Source organism: Anas acuta, chromosome 8, assembly GCF_963932015.1.
Source record: "Anas acuta chromosome 8, bAnaAcu1.1, whole genome shotgun sequence".
In the NCBI taxonomy this organism is placed as follows: domain Eukaryota; kingdom Metazoa; phylum Chordata; class Aves; order Anseriformes; family Anatidae; genus Anas; species Anas acuta.
Genome location: NC_088986.1, coordinates 10,255,021 through 10,281,776, shown reverse-complemented (window position 1 = coordinate 10,281,776; position 26,756 = coordinate 10,255,021). Strand labels below are relative to the sequence as shown.

Here is a 26,756-nt window from a genome sequence, read left to right as displayed (position 1 = left end):
ATTGTGGGAAGGATCCAAGAAAAAGGTACATTCAGAAATGTAATCAATATCAAACACCTAATGAAGCTGGTACCTCATCAATCCGGTGTAGGCTGAGACAGCCAAAGATAACAGGAAGAGTTCCAGTAGAGCAAAGAGCACACATCTACTGTATCAGCTCTGGAAGTTAAGATGTCCAAAAAAGCCTCTGTGTGTAGAGTGGGTGAACTGCAACCAAAAAACTTGATCAGGTTTCCTGTGCTCTCATGCAATTCCTGAGCAACAGGAAAGAGTGAGACTGCTGGAGTCAACTGCTTGTTACCACACACCAAGACGGTTTTACCTGCCCCCAAAAATGTCAGCACCAAAAGGGATAAAACAACGAAATCCACCTTCTCTCAGCCTGTACAGACTTCGCACACGTGTGTTCTTACAGAGCTACTGAATGCATGTCTGTAAATCTAATCTCGCCACCTTATCTTTACACTATCAAACTTTATTAATGAAGGTGCAATACTGCAAAAAGATCTGCTACTGCAGGCCCAGCAAGCAGCAGTGCTCAGAACTCAAAGGCCAGACAAGGCAGCAACTCATGAGATTTCAGCCTTCAGAGTGGTCCCACGTTTCTCCACATTTCAGGATTTGCGATCAGCAGTTCTGCTAGCCTTACACACACTTCATACAGGGCATTTATAACCTTGGCATTACTCCACGTCGCTTGCACTGCACACCGGCGAGTTGTCCAGGTTGTGCCGTGGTACCTCATTTTTATTGAGCATACTCGCTCTTCTGTCTGTGGGCAATTAACTCAATTTGTGACAAATAAAAGTTTCAGCAACCGGTTTAAAACTCCTCATCAGGCCTTTGGCATGGGCTGCAAAAAGCCTGCCAGCAAACTATGGCCACAAGCAGCAGTTGTTTTCACTGGGGAAACTCATTCTGCAGCTTTTCAGCTACTCGTGCTGCTTAGTTCTCTCACCTCTATCGCACAGGAGAGGGCATATCCTGTAAGAGGCATGCGAGTGGTATGCATTTACTTGAGAAATGACTCCAAAACACGCAATGCAGCAATCTGTTCAAGAACTTAATACAGGCTAATTTCAAATAAGAGACTGCTATGTTCCTCTCTGGCCAGAGGAGCAAGGCGTGGAATAAAAGAGAGAAGCAATTACTGCCACTCAGGCACACACACAAGTTTACTGAAGAAAAGTTGTGTGGTTTTGAACGTTGCCTCATATCATCTTTAAGTCCTCTTCTGAGGGGAATTAAACAAAAAACCACAACACTGCCTCCTCTAAAGACACAGTCTATTTTCTTACCCCCACACGCTTTGCTGTGGTCTCTCAGACCTCCCCTAAGCAAAATAGCCTGGATTGCCATAAAAGCTGGATAACTAGACAGCTGGACTGATCACTCTGGACAGACAATAAAACTGTAAGGCCTGGGTCAAAATTTGCAGTACAGAGAGATTTCCTTACTGCATACACATTTAAAAAATACTAGCAAACACGTATTACAGAGGGCAGTTTTGCACACAACAAAAATATTCAGTTAATTTAGCTGTGATTTTGTTGATTTTGCTTTTTGCCTTTGTATCTTCTCTTTGCTCTCTGATTTATTCTAGCCTGTGCATTAATCCCTTGCCAAATCTTTCTCACTGTACCACCTGGACACCCACATTTGCCTGGAAATTTTCATCATGTCTTGATTGTCGTCTTTATCTTGGAAGTACACAGCCTCTTAGACTGCAGTTTATTACCTTCAATAAGAGCCTGAAGACAAAAGACACCTCAGGACTTTAAATGGTCCATTGATGTTCTGTTGCAACCTTTATTTAAACAGCCAATTTGGCTAAGAAGGCCTAAACAGACAGGGAACAAATCAGAAAGATTAAGTATACGGCAACCACAAAAACAAAATTCCATCCTAGATCTTGGTAAGAGCTCCAAGAAGCATTTCTACCTTACACTGGAATGCTTTTGTTTGTCCAGCTAGAAATTAAAACTCAAGAAACTATTATTTTTATTAAAGCAGCATCTGACTGCAATGAGCAGCCCTTTATCATATTTGGGCACTGTTTATCTAAGAGCTTGTCGTGGGATTAAGCCAGCAAAAGCAGAAAACTGATGCCTAATGGCAAGAGGCAAACCCAAGCTCACTCATCTATCAGCGTATTGCCTAAGATATGATGACAAAGAAAGAACATTTCTACAGAAATGCTTCCCCGAGCACCAACTGCACAACAGCTGTCACACATTATGATATTGTATGAACGCTGCCTGAACAAATACAGCCTTTTAATTTACCTGCCAGAAAGGTAACTCTGGCTAAAAAGCAGCTAGTGCCCAGCCTGGATTTGCTCCAGCCTTCCTAGCTGTCATCTGTGGTCATTCTGAGTCCTTCCCTGAGTTCCCCCAGAAGATGACCTATACAAAAGTCAGGTCTTCTGCAGAGCAGGAAATCCAGTTACCTGCAGTAGTATTGGATGGTACAGCTCTTAAACTATTAAAGCACAACGAAAAAAAAAAGATTATTTTAAACAAACATCTTCCAGTCAAGTTCATTAAAAGACAATAATAATACCTTAATTTTCTGGTGAATATGCCTCAGTGAGTCTGCCGTACCCATGTCTGCGTTGTCACTGATGCACACAAAGTCCAGCTTCATTTTTGTGTCCAAGTTTAACATTTTTTGGATTTCCTTCCTTGTAATCACAATGACCTCTAGGACAGAGGAAAGTGGGATGAAATCAAGCAAAAAATATGTATGTTTATTACAACAATTGAATGTATCTGTATAACACCCTGTGGGCAACACCACCAAGCACAGTATCACAGCACAATAGTTAAGCTATTGCCGAGCACCAGCTTGGCAGGGGAGTGGAGTTGTTTGTAAACAACAAACTCATTCTACCTACAAAAGAAAAAAAGGGAAAAGCATATTTGAAGCACATCAATGGTAGCATGAAAGCATATTTTCCAAAATGAAGACGAAAATGAAGACTTCACCATTCCAAGATGAAGTACTTGCAGTTGGGACAAAAGGGAAGCAGCGAATCAGCCCGTGGAACACCTACTTATTCACATAAACAAGCACGAAGAACCCAAACATTACACAATAATAAAAACTGTGATTCAGAGAGAATTGATGCCATCAGAGTATTAGCACAACAGTGTCAGCTCGGAGGACAGAAGCAAGAGAAAAGCAAGAAGGTGTCTGACAGCCTATAGCTGCATATCCAACCTTGCGTGTCCAAATTTTTACAGGATGTAGAAGAGTTCTTAAGAATTTCTTAATGAAACAAAGTGAAGGCACAGGTTTACATTTATTTTTCCCTTTGTTTCTTAACGCTGACTATGCGAGTGGCATGAATCAGCGAGATGAAAGAGAAATGTCTTACATCACTAATAAGTGACCTCAAACTACACATCCCTAAATGGTATAACATATGGGAAGGACAACATGTGTTAATCATGAGCTGATCCCTACAACTTCAAAGAGAAGAGCAGCAGCTAGAAAAAGAAGTCACTTTTTCAAGAGGGAGTGCAGAAGAACAGCACAGTCACCCAGAAGAAACAGAAAAAGAAGCAGAAAGGCAAAGACAAATATAGGCACGGAAATCAGAGATGTAAATGGTACCAGGAAGTTTTATGAGTTATGGGGAACTCTTGGGGCATCACTGAAAAGCTAAACAGAAATTTAATGACAGAGAATGCTAAAGAACCTCACCAAACGTTTATCACTTGAGCCCTCACGTGAAACAAGGCCCAGAAAACAGCGCTACCAGGCTGCCAGCTCCCCCTGCCCTGCTCTGTCTAAAGGCCAGCGCTCAGCTCCGTGCTGCAACAAGGACTAAATGCCTCAAGCAGGGCACGTAACCCTGAACTTCAGGCCAGACTGGAACAACAAACTGAGAGACATCCCAAGAGAGCTGACACGCTTCTCACGCCATTCTCATTAGCAATTCAGGGAAAGAAACAAGGGAGAGACTCCAGGTTAACGCCGCTGAGAAAGACCCCACACTTAAGCAGAGCACATAGGTGAGAAAACCCTTGGTGAGGGGGGCAGCAGGAAGGCAGCATGCACAGATGTGGCGTAGAGTTAAAAGTAAAGGATGCTGTGTGGGTGAGGAGCAGTCAGCATCTGGTCTGGTGTGGAGAGGAGGCCTCCGTAAGGCAGCTGCCCTGACGAGCAGCAACAAGACAAAGTGTGACGAGGAGGAAAGGCTGACAGCTGCAGAGGTGGCTGCAGGACACCGGGCAGTGCCCTTCCTCACCTTCGAATCCGGCGCGCTCCAGCAGGTTGAGCGGGTACCACAGCAGGGGCCGGTTGCCCACGGGCAGCAGCGGCTTGGGGATGCTGGCCGTCAGGTCCGTCATGCGGGAGCCGCCGCCCGCCGCCATCAGCACGGCCTGGAACTCCATCCTGCAACGGCACCCGCGGGGCGCGTCACGGCCGGCACGGGCCCAGCCGGGCCCCACCGGGCCCAACCCGGCCCCCGGCCCCCCAGCACCCGCCGTGAGGCACCGGCAGCACCGGTGCGTTGCGTTAAGCCACGCCACATCACGTTAGGTTACCTTAAATTACGTTAAATTTCGTTAAATCGCGTTAAATTGTGTTAAATGCCGTTACCGGCCCGTTACCTGCGCGCCGCTCCCCGCCGGCTCCCAGCGCCTCCCTGACAGCACCGCAATGGCGGCGCCGGCGCGCAGCGCGCATGCGCGGGGACTGCCGAGCGGCTCGAGGAGCGCCGAGAGCATCGATGCACCCCCTCCCACCGGCAGGGAGGAGAGAGGAGCGCCGAGTCATCGATCGGCTGGGGGGGGGGGGGCGAGGGGACAGCGCCCCCTGGGGGGGGATGGGGGGGGTAGGGGACATGGGGGGTGCAGGGGGCATGGGGGGTTATAGGGTGAGCTGCATAAAGGGGGGTTATGGGGTGCACTGAGGGCAGCAGTTCGCAGGGTGCCTCGCAGGGGGGGTATTTTATGGGGTGCATTGTGTGGGGGCACTTTTTGGGGTCATTTATGGGGGTATTTTATAGGGTGTCTTGTATGGGGGCACTTTTTGGAGTGCATCCCCAGCCAGGCACGTCCCAGGAAGCTCAGCCCATCACTCAAGTGCTTTGAGACCACAGAAGGCACCAGGCTCCTGGGATAAGGGGATGGGGGTGCAGGGCAGAGAGGGGGTGGCGCTGAGCACCCCACCCTCCCCATTGCCATCCCATGCCCCGAGGAGAGGCAGGGCACGGCCTTTGGGATGGGGGCAGCGGGGCAGGGCGCACCCCCCCAACAAAGGACATGCAGCACGTCCACATCCCCATCACTTCATGGGGACACCCAGGCTGGAGGTGGCACTTGGTGGCCCCCAACCCCTGCGCCCATATTCAAGGGGGGGGACGGGACACGCAGCCCCCACACCCCCCATACTCTCCACACCACAGCCACGAGCACAACCCCGTGTTTTTATTACACATAATATCTCCACAGCTCGGGGGAGTCGACGGCCACCTCCAGGCCCGCGGGCTCGTCGGTGTCGATGGACATGCAGTTGTACACGGCGTAGCGCAGCAGCTCCTCGCAGGCCTGGGCCCTGCAGGCGAGACACCAGGTTATGGGGTTATATCGGGGACAGGCACCAGACCCCCCCCAAACATCCCCACAGAAGGCAGGACGAGAGTCCCGGTCCCCGGCTGCACTCACGAGGAGTAGTTGGGCAGGTACAAGGTGCAGGAGCACGTGGAGGCTTGGGGCATCACGTCCAGCTGCTCCGTTCTTGGAGGAAGAAAGGAGAAAAGGGTCAGGCCCTGCGCCACGGGGACACGGCCGGGCAGGACGCCGAGACTCACCCCGACCTGTCTGGGTAAACGAGGATCTGCACCGGGAGGCGGCTGCGGCCCGTCACGAACTTGAGGAAGCGGCTGAGGTCCTCTGGGGAAGGACAGGGGACAGGTTTAGGGTCACCCCCAGGCGGGATGCTCCCAGGGGAAGGGACATCCCGGCCTAGTGGTGAGAAGCTGGGAAGGCACGGGGCCACTCACCGCTGGTGAAGTTGCTGAGCGCCTCCAAGAAGGTCTGGATGCGGGGGTCGTCGGAGTTCAAGTCCTCAAACGTGACTGCAGCGAGGAGCAAACGCCTCGTTAGGGGCTCCCAGCAAAGGGAATTCACGCGGGGTGCCCCGTGCAAAGGGCGGCCGCTCACCCCCGCTGCTCACGCCATCCCTGGCACTTACTGAACGCCTTCACGTTGTCCGCCGTCAGCTCGGGGTTCCCACAAACCTTCCTCTCCAGCTGCTGCCAGGTGAGCAGGTCCAGCACGGCCTGCGGCACCACGCGGAGCAGCCCAGCCCGCAGAGCCGCCACCTGAGGGGCACCACGTCACCGTGCAGCCCCTCACCCACCATCACAGACCACACCAGCCACGGGACAGCCAGAGGGCCCGGCCCAGGGTCTCCTTGCAGCCTCAGGGGCTGGGGACACGGCGTTACCTGCTCCTTGCTCTCCTCCAGCCGAGCCTTCTGCACCAGGCGGATGAACTCCTTGCGGTCCTCGTAGCGCACCACGGTGCTGCTGCCGTTGGGGATCAGCTCCACCAGGCGCTGGTCGCTCCGCACCGTGGTGTAGGTCAGCTCTCTGCCAAACATGAAGTCGAAGGCCTCCCTGTCCACCCCCTCCAGCACTTCCAGCAGCTTCACCTGCCACCCAAAGGGACAACGCGGTCACGGCAGAGCCGGAGCAGCTGTGGGAGCCCACGGCACGGCCCCGGCAGCGCTCACCAGCTCTGCATCCACAGCAGCAAAGTCCTTGCTCCAGATGACCTCCTCCCCTGCCAGCTGCTTCCACACCAGGCCGGGCAGAGACAGGGCCTGCAGAGGCAGAGGAGATGTGTCTTCCCCACAGCCCTCCTGCACCCATTGCCAGACTGGTGGCATGGGTTTGACCGTGCTCACCAGAATCTCCTTGCTCCTCAGGGCTGCTCCCATCAGCTGCCCGATCCACTTGTACTTGGCGAAGTCCTTGCAGGAGGGGTTGGGGACGTACATGTCCCTGGCGTCACTGCTGTTGTTACCCTGCAGGAAGGAGAAGAAGCGAGGCGGCCGCTGGGACCGGCTCAGCCCAGCCTCTCCTGCCAGCCTCCCTTCTCCATCCTCCACAGCCTTTCCTGCCCTGCACAACCCTCCCAGGAGTGCTCCATCACCTGGACCCAAGCACAGACCCCATTAAATGGCCCTACAAGCGTTAAAACATGACACTCCAAAATATTGCGGCCAAGGGATGAGCCCCCAGGCAGTACTGGTCTCTGTTATCCCCCCACACAGCCCTCTGAAGAGGGGGTCTCTCAGCCTGCAGGACCCCACCAAGCCCAAATTCAACTGCACCAACCCCTGCCCAGAGCCCGCTGGGTATGGGGTGTCCCCGGGGTGCCAGACCTGGTTGGGTGTGCGCACGAAGAAGGGCAGGGGCACGGGGACATCACCCGAACTGGGACACAGCTCCTCCGAGATATCCGACAGGCTGTCCCGAAAACCACCGCCTGCAAGGGGGGCAGAGGCTGGTTGGTGTGGGACAACGGGGCTGCAGGATCCCCCCACCCAACCTCAAGGGGGTGCAGGGACCCCCAAGCTGCCCTGGACAAGGCTGGGAGAGCTCTCACCGTTGTCGATGATGCCCTCCATGGTGAAGTCGCACTCCCACCACTGGATGTAGTTTCGGGGCCACCTGTGGGGACACGACAACCCCGTGGCAAAGCCCCTCTTGCAGCACTTGCACTCCCTTTCGGGGAGGTGATGCCCCAAAAGGCAAAGCTGAAAACCCACCTGTAGTCCAAGGGCTCCTCGATCTTCTTGGAGTGCGCCAGGCTTTCGTACACCTGCGGGAGAGCACCAGGAGGGAAGGGGACTGAGATGCAGCGAGGCCGAGCGGTGCCGACGTGGCAAACGCCCGGCCGGGTGCCACCGTACCTGGGTGAAGACGGTGTTCTTGCCGCTGGGGTCCAGCTGCGGGTGGGCGCGGTGGGCGCGGGCCAGCTGCCGGTTGATGTAGAGCTTGGGCATGGAGGCAGGCGGGCTGCTCTCCGAGCTCTGCAGGCACTGCGTGATGAGGGCAGAGCCCTGCTCGGACAGCAGCAGGAACGGCTTCATGCTCTGGCAGGGGATGTGCAGTTAGAGGCCTGATCCTGCTCCAATTTCCCTTTTTCATCTCCCTCTCTTTCCCCATTGTGGCAGGGGATGCTCAGCTCCTCCGTCCCTCGCACCACAGGGCTGTCCACCCCAGCTCCAGGGGGAACGCGGGGACAACGGGGACGTGCTGCAGCCCCCGGGCACCCAGCCCAGCCCGCAACAAACAGCGAACGCTCACCCTGAGCACATTGAAGGTGCCGATGCTCTCCTCGGAGATGGGGATCAGGTACCACAGGACGCTGTCCAGGAGCTGGACGAACCTGGGGAGCGTTAGGAGCAGGGTGAGGATGCCACGGGGGGTTCCCCCTCCCAAACCAAAGCCTGGTGCTGGCACTGCGCCCCCCTGGCACTGACAGCAGCCGTGCTTAGACGGGGAGCCCCAGTCTCCAGTTGATGCCACACACGGGAAAGGAGCTGGAGGATGTTAAGAGGGGTGTCACCCCTGCTGGAGGCCAGGGCACTGTCCTTCCCTGTCCCTGTCCCCATGCCGTACCTCTGGATGAGCACAGCCCGCCGGTACAGCATGTCTGCGTCCATCCCCTCCAGGAGCGGGTAGCGCACCAGCCGCTCCGGCTGGAACATGTCCGCGTTGAGGTTCAGCTCCCACTCCCAGAAGGACTTGATCTTAATCCCTCGCAGGCGGACGTCGCACCCTTGGTCTGCCAAGAAAGCACCGAGATGCTGCCGGTGCGGCTCAGCGAGGAGCCCCCAGCACCTGCAGCAGCCCCACTGAGCTCCTTGCTCAGCTTCTCCTCCGACAGGCCCCCGAAAACAGCCGGTGCGGCAGGGAAAGCCAGGGGGGCACCTGCATGGGCTGCAGAATTAGGGTCAGGCAGGGCTGGTGGCCCCGATCCCGCAGCACAGGCTCACCCCGGCACTCCAGGATGCGGATCTCCAGCACCGGCAGGTGGGTCTTCATGTCGCGGAGGATGCAGACGTCCTGGAAGCTGTTCCTGCAGGCAGCACAAGCAGGGGCTGTTGGCAGGGCCGTGGGGCACGGCACTAGCAAGAGCCAGGCTGGGTCCCTGCCCAGGACGTGCCCCCACCCGAGCGCAAAGCCCCCGCGCCTCACCGGGGCTGCGGCAGGAGGGGATCAAGTGAAGAAGAGCGGCCGCCCACAGCACAGAGACGTCCTGAAGGAGGTGGAAGCTGCGTCCAGAGAAGAGCCAGGAAAGAGCCCAAAGTCAGCGAGGACAAAGCGAGGCAGAAAGGTGAGATGCCTGCGAGCACATCGCTGCTCCCGGGGGTCCTGCAGGAGCCCCTGCAAGAAGCTGCCCTGGCACAAATGTTCAGGCAGAGCTGGCCACACCAACGGGAGCTCTCCTGCACGAGGGCGGTGTGTTTTCAGGGAGGCAGAGATTTGGGGAGATGAGTGGTTTGGCACAGGATTCACTTGTGCTTCCACAGCCTTTGCCTCAAAGACCGATGGGCGCGCAGGGAAACAACTGCGGCTGCACAGACACAGCGTGGAGACGTCTCCTGCCATCAGGAGAGGGACCTCAGTGGTCTCACAAGTTGTTCTTCAAAGACAATTCAGCCAAAAAAGGCAAGTTTGGGGGAAGGTGGAGGTAGATCTTTGTGCTTCTGCATAAATCCCCAGCACCTGGTGCTGCGTGCAGGCTGGCAGCCTCAAGAAGGGTGCTCCAGAGCCAGGAAGGGTGCAGGGAAGACGGAGTGGCGATGCACCGCAGGACAGCTCAGCAGAGATGCTCAGAAAGAAGCCAGCGGTGGTGCCGTGCCCCAGAAGTGAGGATGAGGAAGAGGAGGAGAGACCCCAAAGTCACCAGCCGGGAGGAAGCACGCCACAGGTTAGCTGCTGCAGCACAGGCGAGGATCAGAAGCAGAGACGAAGGCGCTTGGCTGGCACACGGAGTTTGGCCCAAGCCTGACCCAGGCTGCTCCTCTCTCGTTACTCACTCGTTAATTAAGACGGTTCTCAAATGCTGCAGGTTGTTTGGTGTCCCACCATATACGGCCACCTTCCTGGGGACGTAGGAGTGGATCTGCACAGCCAGCGTCAGCCACAGCTTCCTGGGGACGAGAAGAGTACAGGGCAGCGATGCCCTCCCCTCACCAGCTGCCTGGGCACGGCAATGCCCCAGAGATGTCCCCGGGCTGGGGACAGGGCTGTGTCCTCCCGGGGCTCAGACCTCAACCCAGAGCTCTAGGCCACAGCTGAGGGAACGCTGCATTTAAGAGGAAGACAGCGCTTTGCCCCACACAGCCACCACCAGGGAGGGGACGCCCCGCGGTCTCACTTGACGATGGCGCCTTTCTTCATGTTGAGCCGCACCCAGTGCTCCCCGACAGTGCCGTTGCTCTCCCAGAAGGTCTCTGCCTGGTTGTCTGTCAGGTGGCAAGCTTTGTAGCACTCCTGGAAAAGTGTGGTGGGCAGAGAGGGGAAGCTGAGCATCCTTGGGCATGCCACGGCCCCCCCAGGATGGATCCCCCGGTGCCAGGACCGGGCCATCCCCACGCTTTGCTGGGCTGCAGGCGGCTCCTGCCCAGAGCAAGCTGGACACAGCCACTGTCCCCTTGAGGGCTGGTGGTACCCCAAAAACACAACGGGGTTTGCCTGCGTAGATCGGACTCTTGAAGGCTTCACTGAAGCAGCAAAGCCGACCCCTACCCCTGTCCCCTGTGGAGGTGACAGCCACCTCCGCCGCCACCTGCAGCTGCGGGGTGCCCGCGCACCTTGTGCGGCAGATTTGGGGGCAGGGAGGAGCTACGCACCGCCTGCGAGGAGACCTCCACGCTGTAGATGTGCTCCTTGATGCAGTCCCTGCTCTGCAGGCTCCTCTCGCTGTGGTCGTACAGGAAGCGGCCCAGCTCCATGTCGTGCTCGTAGCTCCAGGAGGGGGGCACCGACCTAAGGGGGGCTGCGTGTTAATGGGATGGGGGGTACCCGCCTGCGCCCCAAACCCACCCATCTGCTGCGTGCAGCTTGAGGCAGCCCCAGCATCCCGCTGCCAGCACGTGAGATGGCCGCTCGCAGGTTTTATCTCCACCACCACCAGGCATTTATGGCCACCCCAGCCCATTAGGAACGGTGCCACGCTCCGACAGTCCCCGGAGCAAAGGCCGTCTCTGCCTGAATGGCATCGAGAGGCGGCGATGCAGAAGGCACCAGGCTGCAGCCATCCTCCCCCTCCGGGGATCACCCACCCCTCCAAGCACTGCAGTACTGCTCCAGGAGATGTGCTCATACCGAAATTTTCGCACCGCAGCCTCATCCTGCTCGAGGGGTCTGGGCTTCTCGCCAAGCCGCATGGAGTACGTCAGGTCCACCACTTGTTCCCAGCTGGAGAGGTGTTGATGGAGGGGTGGCATGAAGGAAAGGAAGGGTCAGTGCTCGCTGTGCCCAAGGGACTCCTGCCTTGGAGCATTGGGGGGGACAGGAGAATCCCAGGTGCAAGTCAAACACGAGCCTCTCATCACAGCAACGCATCTACAGCATCGCTCAGCCCAACCCCGGGTGCCTCAGAAACACCCTGGCATTATGTTTGTCCTCCATGAGCGTGGCCACAAGCACGCATAGCTGGCCTATGAGGTGGCAACGTCCCGCAGGCAAGTGGCCTGGGAGGGTAACGGGATGGCAGGGACGTGTCTGGAGGAGCTGTGCTGGACGTGCCCAAGGGGTTTGGGATGCTTGGGTCGCGCTTCGATGGGTACCTGGCTGCGGGTTTGTAATCCACGCCGAACGTCTGGTGCTGCCACTGGATCTTCTCGGCGGCCTCCACCGGCACCAACTTATCTCCTCCTTCCCCAAACCTCCGCTTCAGCAGCCAGCCCTCATCCAGCTCCTGGCTGCAGCGGCACTCCTCCAGGTGCTCCTGCAAGCACGGCTCCGCTCACCGGGGGCGCACGGAGCGCGCCCCTTCCCCGAACCCAAACCGGCGACCACCGGCAAGAGAACACCGCAGAGGGGGCCCCGGTGCGCTCCCCGTTACCTTGCTGAGCTTCACCCAGAGCCCGGCGCCGTTGCAGTACTCCTCGCCGGTGGCTCGGAGGCAGCCGCCCTTGCGCACCTCGATGGTGGCCCGCGCCGCCCGCTTGCCGCCCCGCGCCGGCCCCGGGCTGTCCCAGACGCTGAGCAGGCTGCGGGCGGCGGCGGCGGCGGCGGCGGCGGCGGGGTCCTTGCAGATCTTGTACTGCACCTCCCGGGGCACGTAGCACAGCGCGGCGGGCAGCGCCCGGGCGCGGCGGAAGCACTCGCTGCACTGCAGCAGGAACCGCAGCCGGCCCAGCACCTGGTGCGGAGCCTCCCCGCCCGCACGCATCGCGCTGCGGACACCGGGATGCCCCCGCGGTGCTGCTGCTGCTGGTGCCGAGGAGCCCCCTCCCTTTCCAAGCCCGTTCCCCGGTTCCCCTTCCCGGTGCCGCTTCCCCCCCGGCTCCGCCTCCGGCCGCGCCCGGCTCCGCGGGGCCGCCCCGGGGCTGCCGCCTCCGCCCCGGCTCCGCGCTCCGCTCCCGGGGGGTCCCCGGGGTCCTGTCCCTTTTCGGGTCCCCGCGAGCACACGGGGGTGGCTACGGCCAGGGAAAAGCAGGAGCTGGGGATGTGCTGCTGCCCGGGGAGGCTCGCAGAGGATGGGGAGGCTCCGAGCACCCGGCACCCGCTGGGGATGGGGAGATGCCCCCTGCCCCGGAGCAGCTTTAAGCCAGGTGCCCACGGAGCTGGAGCGTGGTGAGGACGAGCTGCAGCACCCACACAGCCCCTGGCAGTGGCAGCGCGTCACATCTGTCACATAACGCGGTGAGAGGAGCTCAGCTCCACCCCACGCTACCTGGCTTGCCCTGGGTTGGGCCCAGAGATAGGCATTGCGGGAGCAGGAGCAGCAAAAAGGGAGGCTGGCACAGCTCAAAGGTCCCCACGCCTCTCCTGTGCTTGCGAGCTCTGGCAGCAGGGCATAGTCCAGCTCCATCCCTGCCTGCGGAGGCACGGTGCAGCCCCAGAGACCAGCTGGCACCCGGGCACTGATACTGAACAGGAGCTTCCCTTAGGGCCAGGCTCTTCTCCCCCCAGGGACAATTTCTGCTTCATTTCCAGCTGCCCCCTGTGACATCTGTCTCCAGCACTGCTTAACGTGGCAGAAACATGCAGAAGCCCCAGCCCCGGCAGAAAAATTGTCAGAAACACCAGGAGTTAATAGTTAGTTTGCTTTATTTTAGAGCCTACGTGAGGTAGGGGCAGACAGATCCTGCCAAACTATTTATAACTTGTCATACTCCAGGGTATTAGTGGAATAACAAGAAGAGCTAGTCTACACGTGCGTATTCATCACCTGAAGCTAGTCTATGACAACAGCAAGCTGAAAGCAGGGGAGGAGAGAGAGAAAGAACGGTTACTCCGAGCCGCCACAGCACAAATCCTTCCCCCAGCCCTTCCCTGCACACCCCTAAAACCAGCAGCCCTGGCACCAGCTGCTGTCACCTCTTCCCAGCTCTGCCTCAACCCCAGCTCTGAGGTGTCAGCACCCTTCTCACGACAGCACTGGCTTGAAAATCCATCTCAACCTACTTGAAACTTGGCGATGGAGTGAGGACATGCAGCCTCTGAGTCCTGCTCCCAGCTCCCTGTGCTACCCAGGAGGGCTCCCTCGTCCTGGCCACACACAGCAGGAGTCCCTGGTGTCAAACACGGTAGCAGACAGCTATTACCTACAGCTTAAGAGATCAGAGAAGGAGGAGGGTAAGCCAGGACTGAAATAACACCTAATTTTGCCTCCTGACATTGGCCAGAAGAGGGCCAGGCTGACCTTTTCTGCAATTTGCTGGGCTGTCACAGCAGAAATTTTATTTGCAATTGGCTTTAAAACACCACCTACAAGGCTGGGGAGGACAGCCAGGTGAGTCACCAGCTCCCCGTTCCTTGCTAACCTTTGCACTTTTTTTTTTTTTTTTTGGGAATCCTTACTCAGCAGCCACGTTTGTCCTCTGACCTCACTGCAGGGATTGGCTCTTCCTACAAGCGGAAGGACTTTCACGGGTCTCTACAGCACAGCATAACATGGCAACAACTGCTGTTGTCATTCCCCGACACGTTGCCATAACACACAGCCTGTCCGTCCTCATAGATGATGTCAGCTCACCCTCTGCCTCTGGAGGAGGTGACCAGAGTTATTTTATCCATCCTCTCTGTGCTGCCCATCAACCACCTGTCTGTCTGTCCCCTGCCCTGCAGTAAAGCACCCGAGAGGAGCCCATTTGTCCTCCTACTTCTGTAGTTCTGCTCAGTAAATGGCTTGAGCTTCTGTTTAGGGTCAAGTGAGCAAAGCTGGAAAAAGCAGGATCGATTCCAACCAGTTGGTGGCCAGAAAGGATGCCCATTTAAATCCCATCTTACCCTGCTGCTTGATGCTGAAGATCCTTCAGTGGCACTCCTGACCCAAGGCCAAGCCAGCAGGTCAGAGCCCTTTCACCAGCTCACTCCCGACCTTTTAAAACAAACACCCTACAGGCACAAGAGCAGAGAGGTCTCACACCCAGGCCCTGCTCCTGTACGCACCGCTTGCTGAAATCAGCCACAACGTCACGGGCTCAATTCTGAGATAAGCAGTATTTGCAGACAACCTCCTCCAGCAGACTGGGCTTAACACCCACCATGTCATACGGAAGGCCCTGCTGCAGGAAATGGCTGCCAAAAAAACCCCAACAACTTCCCTGCTCACTCCACTTCCTACTCCTTCCACTTACTGCAGGGCAGGAGAGCTCAGCCTATGCTCTCTGCTGATCCTACACTCCTTTCGGTACAGCCCCTCAACAGGTCTGGGAATACGGCAGTTTCCAAGGAAAGCGGTGAAGGGAAGGACTTCATTTACAACTGGAAGCAAGTTCTGGATGACGGACGCCTTCAAGAGAGCAAGGAAAGGCAGGAAGTGTTAAAACGAGATAAACCTTAATTCACAGCATGAGCCAGCAAAGCCAGAGACAGTGACTCAGTGGCTGCTACCAGCGATGGTCCAACAGACCACATGGGCTGGAGATGCAGCTGGGGTATAAAAGCAGACTGACATTGGGAGCTCACAGTGCCAGGCAATGACTAATCCTGCTCAGGGCTGGAAAGTTCCAGAAACATTCCCAATAGTCTTGAAGCTGTAAAGCTTTTGTTGCCCACTCCTGGGTCACACACTGACCTGCTAGCACATCAAGGAGCTCCAACCTCTGACACCCACAGCCTCTCCTCTCCCCTGGGGCAAACCTTTCCCTGCCCACCTCCACCTCCCTCCCCGGGGCAGAGAGGAGCCCGCTGCTGCCTTGCCTGCTCCTACCCTCGCTGTCTGGGCGGAGAGCTTGGCCCTGCCTGCACATCTCCATGAGAACCGTAACCGATTAATTGTAACACAGGCTTTTAGGGGAAAACCGCAGCTCAAAGAGCCCGGGAGAACAGCTGCTAGGCTACCGGCATGCCCTGGGCAGAATGCAGAACCAGAAGCTTACAGAGCAGGAGGGAGCAGATAGTTCCCACCTCCCAAAGGGGAGCAGCTTCCCCAGCAGTTGCTGCTGTGCAAGGAACCACGGGTGGCCACAGGAACGGGGATTCTGTGGGATGTAACAGCACGGGAGTCCTTTCCCGACAGCACCCAGTGGTGCTGTGAAGGTCTGTCGTGACACCTGGTGGTCAGAGGCACCCCTGCAGCACCTGTCACCAGCCTGCTCCATTTCTCCCTAAGCTTAGATGAATCATCACGTTTCCATGACCTCACACAAAGCAGGAACAAGGCAAAGGAATGTGGTCAGGACACTCAGACTAGGGCAGTGAGCTTCTCTGCGCACCCCCGTGGTCTCAGCAGCAGCTCCCAGTTCTTTGTCCTGCACTGTAAGCTGCTGTGCAGCTTCGGGGCCCTACCCACTTCTCTTTGGAGCAGAGCACAGCCTGGAAAGAGTGAGAGTAAGTTATGAGGCTGCAACGGGGACGCTTGGAGAAGAAACTCATTGCAGAAGTCTACCAGACCTTTTTTGATGTGTGAGGGCTGGGAACAAGGTTTCATGACTACAGTCACACTTATACTCCAAGCTAGCTCCCACCCTGCTGAAGTTCCAAACCTCCGTGTCCAAAGCAGTGCTGGTTCCCACTGCAGGGAGCCGGGCTTCACACCTACACGTTTATTATATACACATCCTGCGGGGACAAGGCAGCTCTTCCCACCGCATGGTTTTGTCAAGGGATTGTCCGTGCTTCTTGGTCAGGCTGCAACATCACTCTTCCCACGGACTCATATCCGTGTCAATGGCCACGCAGTTATAGGCCGCGTAGCGTAACTTCTCTTCGCATACCTTGGCTCTAGGGATGGTAGGAGGGGGAAAAAAAAAAAAGACAAGTAATTGCCACTGCTGCATCTGCCAGCTGAGCTGAAAGGTGGAGGCTACGCTTCAAGAGCTGCTCACAGATTAAATCACAGCAGCCACAAGGCACAGTTTGGGGAACATTCGTGTGGCAAAGCAATGGGAGCTCTGTAGGTCAGCATCAAGACTAAGAGCCCAGACAGAATCTCCCAGAAGCAGGGAAGCAACAAAACTTACGTGGCATAGTTGGGCAAGAAGAGGGTACTGGAGCAGGTGGACGACTCTGGCAATGCGTCTGTCGTTTCAGAGCTTGGGGAAGGTGACAAACTGGTCAGAACCAACAAACCAACGAGGCAGGAAAGAGCAGACCACAGATCCCTTTGATCTGTTAGTCTCACAGTCTACAAAAAAAAAAAAAAAAATACTTACCCCAGTTTGTCTGGATAGATGTAGATCCGTGCTGGAAGGCGGCTTCTGCCAGTGACAAATCTGAGGAAGCGGCTACGATCCTCTGTGAAGGGAGAGCAAAGACATCAGCAGGTTCCAGGGAGGTGTGAGATCAAGTACAGCCACTTCCAGGTATCCCCAGTGCTACTGAGCTGTTCCCTTGGCCCAACAGCTTGCTCTATTTGGTTCCCACATGCTCCCCAGGCAGCAGCAAGGGTGGTTTCACTCTCCCAGTCCCCACCAGCATGCAGGGGTAGATGTGCAGGGGCAGAACAAGTCACTCACCGTTGGTGAAGTTGTTGAGTGCTTCCCAGAAGTACTGAACACGGGTGTCCAGTGGCTCAAAGTCCTCAAACCGGGCTGGCAAAAAGGATACAGAAAAGGATTTTATTAGAGATTCCAGCTCCTCTTGGATAAATAAGAGCAGGTGCTACCTTGCTCAGCCACAGGTCCCCTACAAGCATAGGAAGAAACTCTGAGGTACTTGCAGGGTGTCAGCACAAAGATCCAGGGTGTGAGGAACACATGTACTCAGGCTTCCCCCACAAAACACATCCAGATCCACATCTCAGATCCCCAGAAGCTCAGATACTGGCATCCCATAGATGTCCCACCTCTCCTCTGAAGCCCAGCATGGGGACTGGGGAATCCCTGCCCCTGCCAGCATCCAGCTAGGGGCAAAAAGTGGCCCACATTCTTACCGTAATAAAAGCTTATAGCTGCCTCCCACACCTCTCCCTGTCCCAGCATGGATAAAACGTTTTCAGGGGAAGAATTTTCAGCAGAGCCCTTCACTTACTGAGCTTCTTCAGGGCATCAACTGTGACTTCAGGGTCTCCACAGATTTTCTTTTCCAGCTCCTGCCAGGTGAGGAGGTCAAGAACAGCTTGGGGCACCACCTTCAGCAGCCCAGCCTGCATGGCCATGATCTGGAAAGGAGACGAGGCAGGTGAGCAGCACGTCGTGCCTGCTGTTCTGCCTCAGGGTTGAGCCCTGAGACCGCTGCACTGAAGCCGTGTGCCTGCTCAGCAAATGCTCCAAGGCACCTAGAAAGGGGAACAGGATCCCACGGAGATGCACTCCAGTTCAATCAGGAAGCCTGAATCATAGCTGGGAATAAAATCCCACGTCTCTCATGCTGCCACAAGTCACCACCAAGGACTTCCTGCTATTACACTAATGAACATGGAGACATTAACCGCGACGCACTCCATCAGACGCAGACTGGAAAGGATGTCTCTGGGAATCAATGCAATTTAAGCTATGGGGCAGCGTTACCTGCTCCTTGCTCTCCTCCAGCCGAGCCTTCTGCACCAGGCGGATGAACTCCTTGCGGTCCTCGTAGCGCACCACGGTGCTGCTGCCGTTGGGGATCAGCTCCACCATGCGCTGGTCACTCAGCACCGTCGTGTAGGTCAGCTCATTCCCAAATTTGAACTCAAAGGTGTCTTTGTCCATCACTTCCATCACCTCCAGGAGCTTCACCTGCCCAGGTGAGTGCTTGTTAGAGAGATGCCCAGCGGGCAGGGGTGTGTCTGAGCCCCCATCTCCTCCCTTCCCAGACAAGGGCTGCAGTGACTGAGAGCAGCACAGCACGGGATATGCTGACCTGCAGCTGCACTTGCTGTTTAGCAGCCCCTGGGGCACTGCGTGCTGGAAGCAATAGTCAGCACAACTACATCTTTGTATTAGCTGAGGGATGTATTAAATGCTAATGGTGCTCTTTTTGCACTTTTTTTTTTTAAACACATCTTTGGAAGAGGAAAGTACAACATGGGGGCAGGGAAGCAAACCTGCCTTGCTGAGCATTACAAGGAATAGCACAGGCACAGCCTCCCAGCCCCTCTCACCAGCACAGAGTCGACAGCAGGGAAGTCTTTGCTCCAGCTGACCTCCTCCCCTGTTAATTGTTTCCATACAAAGCCAGGAAGAGCCAGGACCTGAAGGAGAACAATAATTTTGCTGAGTCTGTGAGAAAGGAGGTGTCCCCAGAGATGGAGATGGGGCTCAACCACAAAGGAGGTTCCTCACTCCCCCTGTCCTCATGCAGGGCTCATCAGGTATCTCAGCCTACACAGAAGTTAGCAGAGACCAGACACCCTCTCCCAGGCTCCCAGCAGCATCTCCCAAACCTCAGACTGTGAGCTCCCCTAATACTTCAGCCCCAAATCCTGACAAACTCCTTTTTCCCCAGTGTGTGACAGGGCCTGCCTGTGCTCCCATTGAACAGGCTGCAGAAGACAACTGACAATCCCCTTTGTGGCAAACCTCCACGCACAGACAGGATTGAAGACTCACCAGAAACTCCTTGCCCCTCAGAGCTGCTCCCATGATCTGCCCAATCCATTCATACTTCGCGAAGTCTTTACAGGAGGGGTTGGGGACATACATGTCCCTAGCTTCTCCAGTGCTGTTGCCCTGCAGGAGCAAGAGTCAAAACTCCGAGTCACAATCTCAGCCCAGCACGAAGCAACACAAAGTTTTTGTAGTGACCCTGGGGATTTCTCACAGTGGAAGAGGGCTAAACCCCTCCCAACATCATTGGCAATATTCCTAGCGAGAGAAGCATCCAGACACTGATCAACTTATCCTAAAACTAAACGTAACAAAGCAACTGTCTAGCCCTTCAAGGTTCAGGATGAAAGGCTTTTGCCTAGAGAAGACAGGTGTATCCCAGGCACGTGAGGGGACAGCACTGCACTAGGCACTGCCTCAAGCACCCCAACCCACAGCACCTGGTTGGACGTGCGCACGAAGAAGGGCAGAGGCACAGGAGTGTCTGCTGAGCTGGGGCACAGCTCCTCTGACATGTCCGCCAAGCTGTCCCGAAAACCGCCACCTGCAATCCCAAAAGAATGGCATTTTTAGTGATGGCAACTCCCCGCATGCTGATTCTCAGATCTATGAAGCAAAGATGAGGAATTCTGGTTCAACCTGGCCCACAGCTGAGCAGGAGGCTCCTGCCACAGCCTTGCAGCACCGGAGGAAATAAGACAATTAAATTAACATCTCTGGTCTGGCCTGAGAAGGATAGCCAGCGTGTCTGGCTACTGGCACTGTCAAAGTTGCTGCTAACGACTAACAGAGGCCTGATACCTGTGCCAGCACAGCACTCCTTACCCAGAACATCACAGGGAACAGCAGGACAAGGTGACCTGCCTGCCTTCTCTCCTCCAGCAGCAGTAATGCTGGAAGTTAACGAGAATCCTCACAGCAACAGTCACCCCACCAACCCCCAGTGCTGCCCCAGAGGAGCCCCTTCCCCCTGCAGCCCCTACCTTGGTCAATGATGCCCTCTGCGATGAATTTGCACTCCCACCACTGGTCGTAACGCAGCGGCCACCTGTGGAGAACCAGGCACTGCCTGAGCTCAGCCCCTGGGTGCTCAGTGCACCCAGACCCAAGGAGAGGCTGGAGAGGCAGCAGGGACACCAGGGGTCTGTGGCAGACCTGCCTGGGCTTAACAGGACAAAACCTCGATCTCCAGAGTCAGCTGCATCCTCAGCAGGGAGGAAACATCTTGGGGAACAGGCCCTGACCCCATGGCTGAGCTGGCTCCCGCCCTAGCAAACTCTCTCCAGAGCGCAGGACACAAAGGTGCTTCCCAAACACCCTGCTGTGACAGAGGACCCAGACGCTGCTCACCTGTAATCTAGAGGCTTTTCAAACTTGTCAGAGGGCTTCAGGCCTTCATATACCTGCAAGAAAGAAGATCGAGGCTGGCATCCCCTTTCCAGGAGAACCGGTGCCAAGTGAAGGCTGGAAATTGGAAGGAATCTGGTTTGTGTCAACACCCTAAATACTGACTGAAGCTGATCCCTAACTGGTCTGGGAGCCCAACCACTGCTTGGAGCTTTCTAGTCTCAGAGGTACATCAAACACAAAGTCTAGTACAGAGCAAAGACTTCAGCTCACACCTCCCAGATCCCTCCCAGAAGATATTCCTGGACCCTCAGCAATACATGACCGCAGAGTCTAGGAGCCATGTGAAGAAGCCTTGAAGTCACCAGGCTAGTCCAGCTCCCAAGCTGCCCCCTCCACCCAACTCCACGTGGTTCATTTTGGTTTTAGGGTGCTCTGCTCAGAGCAGCAGGGACTTCTCCAGGAGGAGCAGTACCTGGGTGAAGACAGCGTTCTTGCAGCTGGGGTCCAGGGCAGGGTTGTCTCGGTGCTCCATAGCCAGGCGTCGGTTAATGTAGAGGCGTGGCATGAAGTTGGGCTTGCTCGTCTCTGAATCCTTCAGACACTGGGTAATGAGAGCCGTGCGCCTCTTGGACAGCAACAGGAACTGCTTGATATGCTGCCAACGGGGAAGTTCAAAATGTCAGAGGTGCCCAGTGCCCAAAACATCACCTACTTCCTACTGAAGCCGCTGCACTGCCAGGTCTTCTCCCTCCCCAGCAGCTCTACCTTCCACACACAGCCAGGTTCTCCTCGACAGCATTTGTTCCATCTGATCTACTGTCTCTGAAAGAATTTGCTTTCTGGCTTAATGGAGATACCAAGCTCAATCCTCTCTCCCATCAGCAGTCATCTGATACTCTCGCTCCAGCGCTGCTTGGACTCTCCCTCACCAGAACATAAGTCTTACCATTCCTCCTATTTGTAATCAAACCAAGCTTTGCTAGACAAACAAGAATCCTCAAATGCTTTGGGCCTTAAGCTAAGCTGGCACAGGAACTGCAGTGCTCTCTAGCACTAGAGAGAGCTGTCTGGAAACGCACAGAATTGGCCTACCCTAGCACTGCCAGGCATATGCACTCTGGGAAAGGATGTGAGGAAAACAGACAACTGGAGGGACAAGCTGAGTCTTATGAGAAAGACACAAATCAAAGGCCAGAAAATAGTCCCTGGTAAGAAGCCTTGCCATTTGGACACAGCCAGCTCAATACTGCTGGCAGCAAATGCAGAACAGAGTGTCCTGGGCTGCGATCGCAGAGGGGATGTGTGCCCAGCTCACACACCCGGTTCTGCTATGGTCTGGGTCCTTTTGTGGATGCAGTGCTCTCACCCCGGAGTCCTGTTTTCATTCTACTTGTTACTGCATAGCTACACGTTTCCACACCAGTGTTCTAGCAGGAAGCGAGTCTCTAAAACAATATCGCCTTTCAGAGCTTTAATGAATGGATCTCAGCCAGGTATTTCCCTCGAGCTGCTCTAAAGGCAACAAGGACTGTCTGTCTCCCTTGCCGCAGCCCAAGTTCAGCCACCCTGCCAGGCTGAGGCCCTGTAAGGCACAGAGGGAATCGCTCACCTTGAGTTTGCTGAACGTGCCAATAGTGTGATCCCAGGCTGGCACCAAGTGATGCAGGACGCTATCCAGGAGCTTGATGAACCTAAATCCCAAAGACAGAACTGCGACACCCCGGAGGGACAGGCGTCTGCGTAAGCCTATTCCAGGCCGAGCACTCCAGGCACAAGCAGAAAAGCAGCAACAGATCCACACGTAGCCCAGCTTGGCCTTTTAAATCACAGAGCCTTTGGTAACAAATTCCCACTCCCTCAGCACCGCAGGGACCGTGCACTTCTCGCAAGGGACTCTGCATTCACCTGTTCCCTCTCCCTTTCCCCCCTCAGCATGGATATGCTGCACCTGCAACATGCAAGACACTGAATTTGAGCTGCAGGATTCCTCTTCAAATGTAGGGAAGCTACCCCAGAAAACCCACTCTGTTCCCAAAAGCCTCTGCTATTTCCTCCAGGGTTCAGGATGCCTGTTTCAAGGGCAGACAGGCAACTTTACAGCTTCTAGCCCTACCTGGGCTAGAGAGGGCACCAATCCCTGCAGACAGCACCCCACAGCGTGCCCCCTCCGTGCAGTACCTCTGAATGAGCACAGCCCTCCGGTACAGCAGGTCAGGGTCCGTCCCCTCCAGGCGTGGGTAGCGCACTAAATTGGCCAGCTGGAACATGTCGGCACTGAGCCCCAGGTCCCTCTGTCGGGAGGACTTGATTTTGATGCCCCGGAGGCGAACATCAATCCCATCATCTGCCAAAGGAAGACCACCAGATGATACACGAAGCCCGTGAGAAAGCCCCCCAGCCACAGCAAGCCCGTTGTGTGAGAGAGGTAAGCAAAAGCACCAGGAACATGACCATCTTCATCAGCTCTGGGGCTAAGCACTGAGAGCCTGAAATACCTTTGTTTAGAAGAACAAAACCACCACCACCACAAGAATCAGAGGTAGGGAAAAACAGGCTGAAAGCACAGGGCTTGCAAACCTCCAGGCTGCCCTGGAGTTTCCCGTGGTTCTTTCACATCTCATCTGAGACACCCAACAGGGCCAAGAAGTAGAAGCCACGGGAACAAACCCAACATACAGTACCTCACAGGCACGTTATGTGTGTGGCCGTAACACCCAGCCCTACCTCTGCACTCCACAATCCGGATCTCGATGACAGGCAGGTGCGTTGTCATGTCCTCAAGGACGCACACATCCCCAATGTAACTCCTGCAAGCACAGGACAGACGGGGGCTGCAGAGCTGTTCCCTTGTTCATCCTGCCAAAATCCGCTTGGCTGCTTGTACGGAAAGAGGGCTCGCATCCTTGAAATTGGAGGCTGAAGGAGAAACCCCAACCCAGTCACCTGGCTCCATCACTGCCAAAACATGGTCCACACAAATGTTTGAACCTCCTGGTGCCCCAGGCCTAGGCAATGTGCTCCTGTCTGGCCCCACAAGACAGCCCAGCTGCCTGAAATAACCCAGCAGCTATAGGGTTGCATTGGCACTTCTGTGCTAACCATCAAGGCCAGGCTTGCAGGAGCTGGGAATGGGGTTTCACAGTGCCTCCCCAAGGCCCTGGGCCTCTTAAGCAAAGCTGGTGTTCGCATGACTGCTTATGGCTTGGGTGCCTAGTGCCTCAGGTCCCTGGAGGGGCCACGCTACGTTCCCCACCTCCATCCACTCACTCATCAATGCCGACATCATTCAGTTTCTTCAGGTTGTCCCCCTCGCCCCCGTACACAGCGACCCGCTTGGGCATGAAGTTCTCATCCGTGGTGTCAACGGTCAGCAGGAGCTTCCTGCAGAAGGAAGCACGAAATGAGAAGACAGCTCCGCATCTCAATACCCACCACTGCTCCCCCCTCATGGCCTGGTCACGCTGGTACCACGCACAGGCTGGGACCCCGCGTACCGGTGACAATGCTGGCTTAGTGCCTTTCAAGCCCAGAGCCAGAGCAGGGGATGAGGGGCAGGGAAAGCAGGGCAACCACCTAAGAAAGTGATGGACTCATGCACAGAGCAGGAGCTGCAGTGCCTGCCCCAGCCCCGAGCCAGCACAGAGAGGAGAAATGTCTCACTTGACGATGGTGCCTTTCTTCATGTTGAGCCGCACCCAGTGCTGGCCCTGGGACCCGTCACTCTCCCAGTACGTGTCGGCATGGCTGTCGGTCAAACACGACACGTTGAAGTCTTCCTGAAAAAAGGCAGCGAACAGAAGGGAGGATCAGACAGGGGTAGGATTAACTTCCCCTGAGTGGCTACTTTCGTCATGAATCGTAGAGCCAGAGGGCTCATTCCCATTTGCTGGGCTGTGGGCAGACACAAGCAGTACAGTACGGGAAGCTGGGGCTGACTTGCCAACGTGCTCTGGAATCACACGCAGAGTGCAGAGTATGAAACTCTCCCTAAAACCAGCTTAGCAGCTAGTATTAGCATTTGCTTCTGGGATCACAGCTTGTACAGTTCCTCCAGAGGCTGCATTACACAACACACTGCGTGACACTCCCCTCTGGGACTACGCCGTCCCTCCCATGTCCACAAACACAGACCAGACCAACTTGGAACAGGGCAGAACACCCTGCACGCTCCCTACCCCCATGGTACAGCAGGGCCGATGCAGCTTTGTTCCTGTACCCCACACGCTACTCACCGTGTAGGATGAGACATCGATGCTGTCCACGTACTGCTTGACGCTGCCCAAGTTCTCGTCCTCTTTCCCAATGTGATCATACAAGAAATGCACCAGGTCTTCATCGCACTCGTAAGTCCATGTCGGGGGCACAAACCTACCAGGGCAGAGGGGTCAGCAGTCTGGAGACACAGGGACAGCAGGGCTGCACTGCCCCCTGCCAGGTGAACAGGTCAGGGAACGCAGGTCCATGTCCTGCTTGCCATGGTCTCACCCTGCTTTCTGGCTCAGTAGTAGGAACTGTGCTGAGCCCTGCTCCCCTTTGCTTTCCCACTGCCTGTTTTCCCCCGACTCCCCAGCTGTCAAGGGCTGAGCAGCCAGGGACAGACAGTGGCTTGCACCCACCCACAGTGAAACAGCTCGTACCGAAGCCTCTCTACTGCAGCCTCATCCTGCTCCATGGGCTTGGGTTTCGCTCCCAGGCGCAGGGAGTATGTCAGATCCACCACTTGCTCCCATCTGAAAGGAGATGGAAAACGAGTGAGAGAATCCCAGGGGAAAGGAGCAGGTGGTTGAGAAATAGCTGGAAGGGGAAGACATGGATTTAAAGCCCCACCACACCCCTTCCTCCACCATATCAGGTCTCATCAGATGCCATTTCTGTTCAGAGCATCTTTCCTTCTTCCAGTCCACACCCAGCTGTGTGGGTAACAAGCATTCTGACCAAGCAAAATTGGGTAACTCCGTAACTGGATTCCCTATTACCTCATTTTAATGCAAGAAGTGGCCAAGTGGGCTGGGGCTTTATAATCCAGAGCAGAAAGGGCTGAGGGACAAAACAACAAAATCTCAAGCAGCAGGACATAGGTGGATGAAAACCGCACTGCTCTCTTCCATGCAAGGAAAAGGAGACATTAAATGAAGACAGCTGAAATGAAGACAGACAAGCTAAAGATGCTAAAATATAGAGACCTAAGGTTTGACGCCTCTCCAGCTCCTCACTGTGGGCAGCAAAATCTTGATTTCTTTTCTAAGTCAGGGTCTGCAGGGAGATTTTGACATTTCCTGCATGCTGCACCCTTCCAAGACGCCGGGAAAGCAAGATGCTGCATGTGTGCCTCTGAAGCAGCCCGGGGAGCCATGTCAGCTATCGTGACATGCAGAGAAGAGAGGATGCGAGCCACAGCTCCGTACCTGATCACAGGTTTGTAATCAACCCCGAACAGCTGCTGCTGCCTCTGGATCCTCTCCGTGGACTCGACCGGGACCAGCCTGTCCCCTCCTTCTGCGTGCTTGCACACCAGCACCCAGCCTTCCTCCAGCTCGCAGCCACTCTTGTACTCTTCCAGCTGCTCCTGCATGGAAAAATACATATTGTGGGGATCTGCACGCCAAGATACCGCGAACCCCAAGGGATGGGGAACGCGTTGGGGGTTAAATAACACTCCTGAGCCTGCCCTGCTGCGAAACGCTGCCTGAGATGGGACAGGCTGGGGGGGGGGGGGGTGACACAGAGGGGCCCCGGTGCGCTCCCCGTTACCTTGCTGAGCTTCACCCAGAGCCCGGCGCCGTTGCAGTACTCCTCGCCGGTGGCTCGGAGGCAGCCGCCCTTGCGCACCTCGATGGTGGCCCGCGCCGCCCGCTTGCCGCCCCGCGCCGGCCCCGGGCTGTCCCAGACGCTGAGCAGGCTGCGGGCGGCGGCGGCGGCGGTGGCGGCGGCGGGGTCCTTGCAGATCTTGTACTGCACCTCCCGGGGCACGTAGCACAGCGCGGCGGGCAGCGCCCGGGCGCGGCGGAAGCACTCGCTGCACTGCAGCAGGAACCGCAGCCGGCCCAGCACCTGGTGCGGAGCCTCCCCGCCCGCACGCATCGCGCTGCGGACACCGGAGAACCGGGGAGGGGACGGGGGGGGGGGGCTCGGGGCTTTACGGCAAACCCCGCCCGCCGCCGGGGCAAGATGGCGGCCCCCGAGGGGAGGACGGAGGCAAGATGGCGGCGCCCGTGCGGCGTACGGAG

The 26,756-nt window shown here is 56.2% G+C and overlaps 3 protein-coding genes across 4 annotated transcripts in view; all 3 read right to left on the bottom strand.

Moving 5' to 3' along the window:
• Positions 1 to 4,755, bottom strand: part of EIF2B3 (eukaryotic translation initiation factor 2B subunit gamma) — a 94,541-nt gene extending 89,786 nt beyond the window's left edge. Inside the window, exons 1-3 of the mRNA XM_068691365.1 lie at positions 4,623 to 4,755; positions 4,256 to 4,404; positions 2,563 to 2,702 (exon numbers count right to left, since the gene is read on the bottom strand). Coding sequence (XP_068547466.1) covers positions 2,563 to 2,702; positions 4,256 to 4,403 — 288 coding nt within the window. The 5' untranslated portion in view covers position 4,404; positions 4,623 to 4,755. The remainder of the gene's footprint in view (positions 1 to 2,562; positions 2,703 to 4,255; positions 4,405 to 4,622) is intronic.
• A 665-nt stretch (positions 4,756 to 5,420) lies between these two features.
• Positions 5,421 to 12,890, bottom strand: LOC137860601 (E3 ubiquitin-protein ligase HECTD3-like). 2 transcript variants are annotated; one of them, XM_068691010.1, is made up of 21 exons: positions 12,105 to 12,890; positions 11,827 to 11,987; positions 11,363 to 11,455; positions 10,888 to 11,023; positions 10,413 to 10,528; positions 10,072 to 10,185; positions 9,025 to 9,107; positions 8,648 to 8,813; positions 8,333 to 8,414; positions 7,936 to 8,118; positions 7,792 to 7,844; positions 7,629 to 7,693; positions 7,405 to 7,508; positions 6,925 to 7,044; positions 6,751 to 6,840; positions 6,463 to 6,669; positions 6,208 to 6,337; positions 6,017 to 6,091; positions 5,831 to 5,906; positions 5,679 to 5,750; positions 5,421 to 5,568 (listed from the first exon to the last, which is right to left on the bottom strand). In XM_068691010.1, the coding sequence occupies exons 1-21, from the start codon at positions 12,432 to 12,434 to the stop codon at positions 5,445 to 5,447; spliced, it is 2,580 nt and encodes an 859-aa protein (XP_068547111.1). In that variant the 5' UTR covers positions 12,435 to 12,890; the 3' UTR covers positions 5,421 to 5,444. The 2 variants fall into 2 exon arrangements, with proteins under 2 accessions (XP_068547111.1, XP_068547110.1); XM_068691009.1 differs by having other exon boundaries at positions 5,825 to 5,906; positions 12,105 to 12,889.
• Positions 12,891 to 13,297: 407 nt separating this feature from the next.
• HECTD3 (HECT domain E3 ubiquitin protein ligase 3) lies at positions 13,298 to 26,668 on the bottom strand. Its single transcript, XM_068691011.1, has 21 exons — positions 26,281 to 26,668; positions 25,935 to 26,095; positions 25,167 to 25,259; positions 24,762 to 24,897; positions 24,190 to 24,305; positions 23,797 to 23,910; positions 23,254 to 23,336; positions 22,708 to 22,873; positions 22,139 to 22,220; positions 21,002 to 21,184; positions 20,530 to 20,582; positions 20,163 to 20,227; positions 19,620 to 19,723; positions 19,183 to 19,302; positions 18,735 to 18,824; positions 18,163 to 18,369; positions 17,684 to 17,813; positions 17,170 to 17,244; positions 16,867 to 16,948; positions 16,675 to 16,746; positions 13,298 to 16,435 (listed from the first exon to the last, which is right to left on the bottom strand). Exons 1-21 carry the CDS (start codon positions 26,608 to 26,610, stop codon positions 16,351 to 16,353), a joined length of 2,547 nt encoding a protein of 848 aa, XP_068547112.1. The 5' UTR covers positions 26,611 to 26,668; the 3' UTR covers positions 13,298 to 16,350.
• Between the last annotated feature and the right edge of the window lie 88 nt (positions 26,669 to 26,756).

Excerpts from the sequence above, each read along its gene's own strand:
- LOC137860601 (XM_068691009.1), bottom strand. The coding sequence starts at position 12,434 with ATGCGTGCGGGCGGGGAGGCTCCGCACCAGGTGCTGGGCCGGCTGCGG. Across the intron at positions 6,338-6,462 it reads TGGAGGAGAGCAAGGAGCAG|GTGGCGGCTCTGCGGGCTGG; the intron begins GTAACGCCGTGT and ends GGTGCCCCTCAG. Across the intron at positions 5,751-5,824 it reads GTTTACCCAGACAGGTCGGG|AACGGAGCAGCTGGACGTGA; the intron begins GTGAGTCTCGGC and ends TCTTCCTCCAAG.
- HECTD3 (XM_068691011.1), bottom strand. The coding sequence starts at position 26,610 with ATGCGTGCGGGCGGGGAGGCTCCGCACCAGGTGCTGGGCCGGCTGCGG. Across the intron at positions 20,583-21,001 it reads AGAACGCTGTCTTCACCCAG|GTATATGAAGGCCTGAAGCC; the intron begins GTACTGCTCCTC and ends TCTTTCTTGCAG. Across the intron at positions 20,228-20,529 it reads GAAAAGCCTCTAGATTACAG|GTGGCCGCTGCGTTACGACC; the intron begins GTGAGCAGCGTC and ends GGTTCTCCACAG.